This window comes from Heterocephalus glaber, unplaced genomic scaffold (genome assembly GCF_053883595.1).
Source record: "Heterocephalus glaber isolate CG9 unplaced genomic scaffold, H.glaber_assembly_v1.0 deba00001442, whole genome shotgun sequence".
Classification (NCBI taxonomy): Eukaryota; Metazoa; Chordata; class Mammalia; order Rodentia; family Bathyergidae; genus Heterocephalus; species Heterocephalus glaber.
The window spans coordinates 14627277-14640010 of NW_028258296.1; the positions used below are offsets into that span (position 1 = coordinate 14627277).

Consider the following 12734-nt stretch of genomic DNA (forward strand, 5'->3'; position numbering starts at 1 on the left):
GGTATAATAATTCTTTCCTTCCTGGCTGTTGAGGGATACTCTAGTAAGCATGCAGCCTGCAGGAAATTCTAAACAAAAGCAGGTGCTAGTTTCTATGTTTACACTTGGCCTCAAATAAGGAGATATAAGTCAAACTCTCACAAAAATATGCTCATCATATTTTGTTCTTCCATGTAGCAGAACACATGAAAATTCTAAAGTCACACTAGCAATCTGGGGTCAGAATGACAGCTTTCCTCTTGCTGGTTCTGCTTCCACTTTCTACAAACCCACTGTCATTTTGCTCCATGCCTTGCCTTCACGAGATGGGGAAGTGGAACTACCTTCCTTTCTCATTGCCAGGGAAAGGAAAAGCTTCCTACAGAAAGCACTGTACTCTTCCAAATGCCATGCATCCCTGCTGCCAGGCCTGCACTCCTTCACACCCTCTCTCCGGTTATCTTACTGGACTAAAGCTGGTCCTACTGTCTCTTTGTAAGACCAGGGGCAAGTGTCAGGCCAAAAATGTTTGGTGCTCAATCTCTTTGACTTTATGTTTGAATTAGACATTGATTTAGGCAAAAGGAAACCTTTCTCTTAGCATCATGTTATGCAGCTTTAATAATAATAATAATAATAATAATAATAATAATATGTCAACATTAGTATAGAACAAGTGCAGTTAATGAACTCATTTTGGTTCAATAATTAAGAGTTTCTGCTATGTTAGAAGGTATTATAAATAAAAGTAGTACTTAGTTTTAGAATAAAACTGAGATGTCTCATCCATTTCTTCAGTAACCCGATCTTCTGTTTAACCTGGGAATGATTATCATACTGAAACTGCACAGAAGATAAATTGATTCATTAATTCCACACTAAAACAGTATAATAGCATTCATTTAGAAAATTTGCAGGACTTCTTCTTAGATAAGCCCATCTACAGCCTACATTCCTTACCATGCAATAATCAATGTTAAGTCTCCCTTATAGAAGCCCATGCTAAAAATGATTTCATAAAACACTTTCCCATTCTTATTGTAGAGAAACAGGCTCACATTGTTCCTGTTTTCACCACAGTTTCCAGTTTGTTGTTTTTCATCTAAACTCTAAGAATCACTGTTTCACAGAACTGTCACTTGCACAAAACAAGCAGAGATGATTTCTTCTTTAGAGAGGGAATCAGTAAAATTAGAATACACAGAGTGTCTTCCCGTCAAGTACTCAGATCAGAGCCACCAGTGGAGATGCATAAATGGGACACCATTCAGTCTGTATTCTTATGTGGACTGAAAATCCTGGAGTTATAATAAATGAGCTCAAATTGTTTTAGCTGAAATCTAGCCAGTGGCTTTAAAAAGAACTGCTAGATTAATTATGAGAATTAGAAACAATTTTCCATGATTAGGAAGTATAATTTTTGAATGTACTTGATTTTACCCACACTATTAAAAAATAAAGCTTGATGAAAATTCACGGCTTTGCATTTCAAGTCTTTCTCCACTTAGCAGCTCCCTCTCAACCATAAAAGACTCAAGGGAATAGAGTAAAAGAGAAAAGACAAATTCAGAAAAGACTGCTAGTTTATGTTAAAAAATATGGAAGAAAGTTGTCCAAAATATTGTCACAATTTTTCTACTCACAATTTATTCCATTCTAAAGCCTTGTCAGACCGCCCAGATTCATTGACAGACTATTATATTCAGAATGGTTGTTGAAAACTTTCAGCACTTAGGAATGCTCTTGAGACATATAAAAATGTCTTTATTTAGAATGGAACATATAATACCTGCCAAATTTGTAGGTTTGAAACCACTTTCAATAAGAATTAAAAGGCCCTCTTCCTTGCTGAAATAGGACTATCGATATACGTATGACTTGTCTGCCCATGAGAAATAATGGGTTCTTGTCTCTGACGTTGCAATTTTGTTTAAAATCACCTTGTGATGACAGGGTACATAAAGATGATAAAACTATAAAGATGACAGTCTAATCTTCAAAGTTGACCAATCAATGATAAAAGATTAAATAACATAAACATCTGAAATACCAGATTATCAGCTGGTTGGCACACTTTCAATGCTGAAGTATGCTGAGACACTACTGATAAGCAAAAAATGCTTTTGCTTATGTTACGCAAAACTTCATCTTTCTTTACAAGTGGCCAAATGAATTACATTGCACTGAATTAACAAGCTACCCATATATTTTTTTCCTCAATCCCAATGCAATATATGTGAAATGTTAATACATGATACACTGAAAAGTGTTCCAAATACTTTAAAAAAATATAATGTCTGACTGCTGGGAATTTTAAGCACCTTTAATCATAGCTCTTTTGAATTTTAATAACAATTTTATATATACTTACAAGAATGATTAGACATGCTGGTCCTATAAAACTCCAAATAAAGTTGTTTTCTGTGCTAAGCCAACACCTGAAAAGTAAATAAAATAGATAAATTCATAAATATGTCTTTTCTATAACACAGCAATATTCTCAAGGATATGCAAAATATATACAGAATTGTTTTTCATTTCTTAAGAAATCATTTTAACTTACACTTTAGTGGTGCCATAATATCTGTATCCTAATGATGCTGAGAATCCAACTACTACGGCTGGGCTGAGATAGCCAAAGACATAAAAGTTCTTGTGCAGAAATCCCTTGTTGTAGATGACTCCAACAACAATGAGATACAGATGTATGCCCTCAATGCACATCCAAGCAAAGGCAGCTAAAAAGAAATAATGTAGTAGCCCAGCGATGATTGAACAGAAGAGCTAGAAATCGAAGAGAGAACCCATAAGTGATGTTTGCTTTAAAATCATCCGTAACAAAAATCTCAACTTTTCCCATTAAGTATGCCACCTCATATCTGATTGAGCACATTAAAATATCCATGTCATGTCAGTTTTTAAGAGGTACTACTACTTCTAGCTGATTTAAAAGAATTGTGTTCTTCAGCCTTAACCATTGGCTAATCTTGTGCTAGAACCATGTTACTGCCCTTGTCCAGAGATTCCTCATAATGTGGTAAACTGGACAGTTCACATATCAACCACAGCATCTTGTGCTTGTGTTATGATTTCAGTTGATTACTGTTGTGGGGATATTTTTCTTCTCCTTTATTCATACTAAAAAAGGAAAGTGAATGGTAATACTATGCTAACCAAAAATAAATAAATAAATAATAAATAAATAAAAATCTTGGGTAAGTCACAAAATTGAATTCACAGAACAGACAAATGGTATGTTTTACCAAGGTATCCATTATAGAACTGATTTGGGTTGTAAGATTATTAAGTAAGCTTGAGATAGCATCAGTTATATATTATTACTTCAGATCTAGAACTAGAATTAGGGTTATAGGAAATAATAGAAAAAGAAATAGTTATATATCCCTCTATTTCCAGAACAAATAAGAACTATCATTAGAGAGAAAACATAAGGTACCTATACCCAACCCACTTATTAAAACAATATATTTTAAGAGTGAGATTACATACTGAGACATGTTGGAGAGTACCTGATAAGTGTGAGGAGCAGAAAAGTCATTGGCAGTTAGAATTGGGGAACCATTTTGAGTAGATGAAGTGAGAGTTGAAAGATGGCTTGAAAATAGGAATGGTTTAATAGGTGAAAACTGAAAATAAACAAACACTACAAGGAATAGCTTTGAAGCAAAAATGGTGATGGGAGGAACTGAAAGAGAAAATAAGCACTGGAAGATTATGTGAGGTAAAACTGAGAGGAATTATGAATCCTACTGCAAAACACAAAAACAAATTGCAGTTTACAGTTCAGTGCATACACGTGTTTAAAACAGATGCTGTGTATTATGTATTTCTGAGGACTCCCTTGACAACTGTATTGAACTTCGCTTAGAGCTGCAGTGTTGTGTTTCCACCCATTCCTCTTTTCCTCCCTCTTTCCTTCACTTGAGCTCAGACTTCCATCGTGATGTGCTGTCTTTCCTTGCCTGCTTTTCCCATTTCTCTTACAGGTACTGTTTTTCTTTTGGTACTGGGGAATCGAACTCCGGTCCTTGCACCTGCACAGCAGGCGGCGAAACCACTGAGCTAAATCCCCGGCCTCTTACAGGTACTTTTAATAGACTTATTCCATGCTTAATCCCATTTTAGCATCTGCTTCTAGGAGGACATAGATTACCACAATATGACACTATGTGATAAGGGCCTAGACCAAAAATCACGGGAAATGGGATATTTAGGTAAGTGCAGAAAACAGAGACAATTTATCATATTTCATCCTATAAATCCTAGCGGCTTTTATGTTCAATCCCTATCATAAGATAAACTTTATTTCTAATTCTCTCCCTGTGATCTTTGTTTAATGCCTATCTAAAAACAAAACAAACATTTCTTCAGGGTTTCCAAAGTTTTAATTTGTTCTAATAACTCATCATAAAGAGGAACATTTTTACTTAATAGACTCGATAAGTGAGTTGATTACATTTGTTAGTATCATCAAACTTTGAAAAGGCAGCTTAAGAAAAATTATATTGTATGTTTCTAAGACACATATTTAGGAAAGTGCAAAAATAGAAAATAAAAATAGAAAGTAGGAGGGTCTACATACCTTATTAGTATTTATATTAATCCCAATAAGAAAGACAAGTTCAGCAAGGAACAGGCTACAGCAGAGATTTTTGTGAATTGTTGTCCTGGTGCTTTGAATTTCACTGAAGAACCAGAAGGTAAAAATACATATGGCAAGACAAATCAGTGAAATAATTATTCCTAGTTGAGTGATCCTTGTAAGAATATTATAATCTTTAACACCCTAAGGGAAAATAATAATAAAGCTGTTAGGAGAATAACTCAGTAAATTGTCAAAGGAACTACAACGTATAATGAACTTCTTTTTGGTGAGACATTAATCAAAATGTTCATAAAGTATAAAATTACAATTGTGCACTTAGATGAGCAAATTTTTCTAACTTTGAAAATCCCCAATATCCAGAAAAGTCTAATATAAATCATGTAGCACTTTATCAGTACTGCAATTGGGGATTTTTTTTCTCTTCAGCACAGTATTTATTAGTGTGTGGTTTAACAATGTTATCGCCATCAGTTTCATGATATTGGAAAGGCTATTCATTATTGTAATGGGAAAATCGTTAATTAAAACAGATTTATCAGTGGTATGTCCAAGTCTTATTTCTACGCAGTGATTCATCTACAATATATTAAACAAAGGTATAAGAAAAGTTGAATATATAGAACGCCAAAATGGTATATTTCACAGACTTTGAAATGAGAAATATTGGTTTTATTCTAACTAGAAGTATATTTATTTTCATATACACAATAGAGGCTACTTTGCTTAATCAACATCCTGAAAAAAATTCATCTTTATTTTATTTCATTCAGATTTATTGGGGCATTTTTTAAACTTAATAATGGATTCTAAGTATGCATGGAAGTAAATCTATAATCTGATGAGCATTATGACAGAGCTATAAAAAAAGAGATTATATAATTATGTAATGTAAAAAAGGTATTATTAAAGTAAAATACATATTATGAAGTTATTCAATTTAGAGAGATAATTGAAAAATTTGTGGGTTTCTATATTATTAAAAATATATTAGTTATAACGATGTCAGAACTTATTGATCAGATATCAAATAGTTTGAGACACTCTGTCACTGGTAAAAATGAACTTTCAATAAAAAGTTAAAGGCTCTTATGATAAAATTTGTAAATGCCTACTGAAAGCAGCATAAAAAAAAAGAGTCAATGGATAAAGATTTCAGTTAACATGTAATCTACAAGATAGTACTGACTAGGTAAGCCCTAGATCAGAAATAATCTAAAATCCATACTAGATAGGTCCTAAAAGCCAGGGACAAAAAAAGTAAACAAATATAATATTAAAGTTATACTTACTTTAAATATTCTATTCACACCCAATAAAAATATGAAAATTCCTTATCGTTTTAAATAACATGAAAAAATGGAAAAACAAACATAGGTTGATTTATATGTATGAAGTAGAAAACTGTCTTACAATTGAAGGACCAGAAGACATTAAGATTGCAAAATGTGTCAGGTGATTACAGTGGCATGAGGTGTGGGTCTCATTTGAGTTTGTCACCTCACAGCCCTGTGGGGACCAGGTGCCATTCATGGTATCAGATGAGTATTTCCAAAAGGCACATTGAGGCTTATACTTATCTGTGATCTGAAAAAGAAACATTTTACTGATGGGAAAAAGAAAAAGTTACACATACAGTACTTTATTGGTTTTGTCATATTTAAAATACCACAAATATGATGGAAAATGCCTAAAAATTAAAACAAATTCTAATAATGAAGCCTGTTGCTATGTGGTAGAATTGAAATTTATATTGTTAACAGTACTACATTGTTTTCCATCCTGTGTCACAGGGTTGTGATAATTTTTATTATTAATTGAGACCATGCATATATGTCATTTAGAACAGAGTATAACAATAATCATATATATATATCTTTATGCAATAAATATGTAGTATTGACTGAGTAGTTGGCATTTATCCATGTTGTAATAATACAACATTGAACAAAATAGAAAAAGACACTTGCACTGTTGACTTTACATTCTAGTTGGACATGAAAGACAAACAAGAAAACATAAACAGGCAAAGAGGAAAATGGAAGGAAGATGGTCTGAGGAGGCTTTTCCTAGGAAGTAATGTCTGAACAGATACTTCAGTGAAGTGAGAGTGAGCCTTGACTTGGGAAGAGACAGTTCCAGAAAGTTGAAACAGCAAATAAAAGGTTCAGCAGTGAAATGAAACAGGAATCTTCCAGAAGCATCTAGAAGCCAGTTAAGATGGAGCACTTGAGTAAGGTAAAGTATATGGAAGACAAGACCTGAGATAGGCAAGGGTAGCTTACACAGACAGTCAGATGGTTGTTCAATAAACAGATAGTGTAGTTCAGTAGAGTTCTGTTTATCATATTTTTATATTAAGAAACCATGACACTAGGCCTCATGTACTATACTTTTAATAATTTAGTAATAGAGTTTTGATCTGGCAGAAATAAATTCTATTCAAAATTATGTAACAGTTTGTACTTAACTAGGTGCTTTCTTATCTATTTTGTTTAGTTTAACCCTGAACAGAACCCTGTGAAGTAGATGTTGTATTAAGAGGCCAAAAAATGGGAAAAAGATATATTTAAGACTAGCCATTGATAAAGGGAGTGACACAAAATCAAACTCAAGCCTTCGGACAACCATTTATTAATGAAATTATGTCTTAAGGGTTAAATATCACAGGCACTGTTCAAGGAATGAAGATTCTCAGATAAAACATCTGCCCTTGAAAGACAATAGAAACTCATGATAATTACTCTAATGTGATAATTACACTCAATAAAACTTGTGTATCAATAGTTAGGACACTGACAATGACACTGACTGAATTTTACTGGCATGAGTCTGAGAAGACAAGTTAAAATTGGAGAGAAGACCAGTAGTATTTCAAGGATGTTGAACTATATGAAGAAAATTGAAACATTTTATCAAATTGCCCCCAAAAGAGTTTAGAAAAGTCCAGCTCCAGAGGAACCAGAAGGACTTTAGAACTGGGGAAGTGGGTCCGTGGGAAGAGTGGATGTTGTTCAGAAAACACAGTGTTAAATGAGAGTTTGTTCACACACTGAACCTCCACCATCCTCTACCACTACATTTTTCTACTTCTCTTAACCCCTGCAGCCAGGCTAATGGCCTTAAGTATGAAAGTAAAACTGGTTGGCTCAAAAGAAACTGTTTTAGGCATTGATCTTGAGGTTATGCCAATATCATGGTCAGGAACTTGCCTGGTGAAAAGTCTCTAGTGAAGTCCCACTGCCATAGCCTACCCGAGCACTCTGGGTCTTATTATCCAACATGAATGGATGGTCATGAACCATTAGACACCCGACAGCAAGCTCTAAGAGGAAAGAAAGACAGGCGACAAAGACAAACCGGGCAAAGGAAATCAGAGGCAAGACCATGAAGTAAGCAGGAAATAGAATTCAAAATAAGCACAAATACTATCTCAGAGGGATGAAATATTATGCTCATTAAAAATAAAACAGTCAGTAAAAATTGTGTATAAGGGAAAATAAGCAGAAAAAAAGAAATAACAAATGGGCAAGAAAAGATTAATCAATTTGTGGCTTGACTAGAAAGGCCAATAAACAAGAAGAACAGAAAAGAGAACAGAGACACTACACAAGAAATTACCAAAGAAACAATACTAGAAAATTCTCTAGAACTGACACCTATGTATTTTCAGACTAAATAGACACAAAAGGCTTACTACGATTAATGAAGAAAGAGCAACACCAAAGTCTATCTCAAAGTTTGGGATACTAAGAATAATTTTAGATCCAAAAAGCACAAGAGAGAAGGAGAAAGAGAATGTGCAAAAGACTATGAATTTTAATTAAAATATTAATTGCATTCAGTTTTTCCAGGTTAACCTTGAAAATTAGAAAACACGTGTCAGGTCTAGAAAATTCGGAGTCAGAAAAATTGTAATGTGTAGCTCTCTATAATGGTGCTTACCTACTCAAGCAGTTATTGTAGAACATGCTACGAAACTATGTAAATAAACTCAGAAAGAGAAAGCAACTGGCTGGAGGGAATGTGGAGTCTGACACAGGAGAAAAGTGAAGTCACACCGAGGATGGTGTGACACCCAGAGAACATGGAGCAGACAGAGACTTTGCAAGCACAGCTCTGAGACAACAGATTAGCCGATAGATAATCGTATGTATTTCAATGTTTTGAGAGACTGTAGAACTGTCAAAAAACTCTGAGATAATTATTATTGTATACACAGAAATCTAAACAAACTAAAATAGACAAATTTATGGGAAAATGATTCATCCTCATAACTCAATCTGCTTACTTTCTATTCTTCAAGACATTTAACACATACTCTCTCCACATAGTGCTCACCATATTTTAGGCTTGACAAATTATAATTTGAAATTTTATACATTTAGTTTCTATATTAGATGTTTTCATTTAACAGTGACATATTTGTATTTTGTGCAAGCATATGTATTCTTATTGTTTAGAAAGTCCTTTCCCATCATGGTAAATGTGTAAATGTATATAACTGGCCAGCTCCAAGGTTCTCCAATGGAGCTTATGAGGGACTCTGATCATGCACTGTAACTTAAATTTTGTCAAAAGCCGAAGAAATCATTGACTGCAAAATAACGGTAAATAATCAATAATTTTGCCTTTCTCCATTTGTTTTTAACAAAATAACTAAATATTTGGTTAATTCTTAGTGTAGTTTTTATTATATAGCTTTAGTTACACTTAAGTTTAAAAAATACTTTAGAATAAATATGAGTAAACAATCTTTAATAAATACTGTAAAATTTTCTATGATTTTATTTCATTCAACACCAACTTCTTGCAAATGTTAAAGTGACACATATTAACTAATGACCTCCTTATTACACAACTCACATTTACCTTTTTGGCTGTGATACTTTTTTTAAATGAATTTATTCCTCACAGGTATGAAACTTCCAAAATAATGGTATACTTAAAAATAAAACTAAAATATAGCCCAATTTAGAGAATCAAATATATAAATACTTTGGTATTGATTAGAAAATTTAAAAAGCACTGGAAGTACAAATATTTTATAGAAATATTTATTGAAACCATTTTAGTCCTTTAATTTTAAATCTGTATTTTTAAATTCTAAAACTCACATATAACTAATATACCACAGTAAGTCCACTTCTCTAAATATTCCACAATCTTTTAATTTATTAATTTAATTCATTAATTCATTTATCGGTACACTTCAGGTTTACAATATGATGACATTCATCATTGAGAATTTGTAACTTTATATGACGTATCTTGTTTCTTATTTTTTTCCCATTCCCCTGCCATCCCTTCAACCCCTCTGCCCTTCCCTATTTAAAAAGACTGGTTTCCATTTTTTCCCTTTCTCATCTCTATTCCTTTCCCTTCTTTCTTTTCCCCTATGCCTCCCACTTCCCCTTCCCAATCTTAACCAAAACCACCAGAAATACAACTTACCTTTGTGTGACTTAATGTAAATGTTATTTTTTCAAGTTCATACAGTGTGGGTGGGTTTGAGTTAATTGAGACAGAAATCACTGAAGAGATTACTCTTTCTTGCTCTTCAGAATTGTCAGAAAATTGAGGTTCCAATGAGAAGTTGTCAGATGATGAAAGCAAGGAGCCAATACTCTTGTAATATAAAAATGCAACTGCAACATTGCCTACCAATCAAATAAGTATACTTAGTGAAATTCTCGTAAAACAAAAATATATTTTATCTCTCGAAATACGCATAAAAATTGAACAGACAAAAATTTAAAGACCTCATCCGCATACTCAGATACTGAATTATGGGTCACAGTAAGGCCATGTGTACATTATCAAACCATACTGAGACTTACACGGTTTGATGTCTAGGAACCATACTGAGACTTAAATGGTCTGATGTCTGAAAATGGTCATGATCTATAGCATTCCCTTATGTCCTATTTCTTTGTGTCCTAGATAAATTTACATCCAAATCTTGACAATGATCCAGAGTGTTAGGTATATTCATTTGTAAAATGAAACGTTGAGTTATTACTTCCATTTGTAAGCACATGAATTGGAGAGATACCAGGAGAGAATTATCGCAGGTCATGGTATTAAGAAATGAATGAGTAGTGACATGCCACTGAATTTAGCTGCACTGCCTCTTATTTAATATTGATAATACATAGTTATGTGGTGGTAAAGGAGGAAATGTATTGCTTTAGGAGTCAGCCATTTATCTGGACCCCTGATGGTCCCCAAATGCAATGTATCAGCACATAAGCCAATATAGTGATGCCATAAGTACATACATTGATAATACCATCAGAAGACAAAGGACTACGATAAAAAACTATAAAATTGCAAATCACACTAGTGATATTCCTTGGATATGATTTTGTGAGATAGAAACTCCTAAACTACATTACTATTCATGTTCTTTAATTTTATCATACACCATAAAAGATATTAACAACCAGCCTTATTTAGACCAGATACATTAAATAGAACATTTTTCTTGACATGCCAACTTAGGAAACACACCAAAGAAACAGACATTAATCTAACATGGTTGGGTTAGTGAAATTATGACTACAAAAGATGACAATTATCATAGCCTTTGCCATGCTTGAAGCAAGACCTGAAGTAGGATCTAAATACTGATTTGGTTAATATAACATCAAGTTCATACCATAGTGAGTTCTCAGTGGTTACAGTAGAAGGTTGCCTAAAATCAAATGAAGAATCAAAAAAAGATGGATTTTACATCTCTACTAATTATTATCCTATCTAAAGACAAATATTTATTTAAACTTAATTTTTGGGGGGAGTGATGCAAGGGGCTTCATAAAGAATGTTCCAAAGTCCCTTTTGATCATCTTTATGAATGCACTTTCAGTATTTCTTCATTCTCAACATTTTGAACCTCTTCCAAGTCTCATGATTTCTCATTAAGCTGGACTAATGTGGCCTTGAGCTCTCTTCTTAAATCTGTGCTTTCTGTCAGAAATGAGGGGTTCATTCACTAATATGGTTTTAAAAAGTGGAATTATTTAAAAGAACAGGTAATAAGTGCTACTAAATTATCGCCCATCCTTCCTCATTTTTCTCTTTCTAGTATTTATGTCAGTTTTATTTGCCCCATGATGTTCCCAATCTGGTACCATTATCCTATTTTAGTTTAAGAACAAGTTATATCCATTAATTTAATGACTGGAACTTACATTTGAGCATTTATTTAGTGTAATTAAAGTTCTGTAGAGATTACTTCAAAATTAATACTTACATATATTTGTTAAAGAGCTCCCATTCACTATTTTTCCTTAGATGTGTCTATTTTGTTTTGTGGGAATGACATTAATACTGTTATTACTGTGCTCCATTCATGAATAATACTCCAGACTCTTGGAAACTATCAGGGTGGCAGAAGTCGAGATTTTCCTCATCCCAAGATTGCTCGCCCCAACATCGACTATGCAGTGAACTCCTTAGAGAATCATTGTTCCTAAACTGGTTTATTGCTACTTCTTTAGAGAAAACCAAAAACAATCTGTCTTTTTAAATTTTGTTTTTTGTTATTGTATGTTTGCCGTCCATAATAAATACATTGATGGTGAGGAATTGAAACATATACATACTGCTCCTTAATCGGTTTCATTTCCCCTTCCCTTCACTCCTTCCCATACTTCCCAGTCCCCAGATTCCCTTCCCTTCTCCAGAGTCTACCTCCCTGTTTCCTACTGTCTATCTCTTATTTTTCTCTTTAATTTATTTATATTTTGGATTTCTCATAGAAGAGAAAGCAGGTGATATTTAACTTTATGTGTCTGATTTATTTCACTTAGTGTTATGGTCTCAAGGTGCATCCATTTTCCCAGAAGTGACTCTAATCCCTCTTTATGGTTGAATAATACTCAATACCATGTTTTCCTTAGTAATTCATTTATTGATGGGCATATAAAACATTTCAAAGATTACCTATTATGAGTTGTGCCGCTATAAACATGGAATGCATGTATCACTGTAATAACTTTTAGGAAGATACACAGAAGAGGAATAGCTAGTCAAATGGAATTTCTAACTTTAGTTTTTCTCTCAATTGGGCTTTATAAGGTGCTCTCTTTTTTCATCTAAATATTATTCCAATTTCATATGTAACTCA

At 33.3% G+C, this 12734-nt stretch overlaps 1 protein-coding gene across 4 annotated transcripts in view; it reads right to left on the reverse strand.

Annotated features, from left to right (window-relative positions):
* Adgrl4 (adhesion G protein-coupled receptor L4) overlaps positions 1-12734 on the reverse strand; it is a 90973-nt gene that overhangs the window by 21023 nt on the left and 57216 nt on the right. For 3 of the 4 annotated variants that reach the window (XM_004841391.4, XM_004841392.4, XM_087212962.1), the window contains 5 exons: positions 10058-10263; positions 6017-6190; positions 4583-4786; positions 2543-2763; positions 2351-2417 (listed from right to left, as the gene is read on the reverse strand). In XM_004841391.4, coding sequence (XP_004841448.1) covers positions 2351-2417; positions 2543-2763; positions 4583-4786; positions 6017-6190; positions 10058-10263 — 872 coding nt within the window. Of the gene's footprint in view, positions 1-625; positions 823-2350; positions 2418-2542; positions 2764-4582; positions 4787-6016; positions 6191-10057; positions 10264-12734 lie in introns of those variants that run through there. The other variant, XM_021255475.2, reaches the window with a different exon arrangement.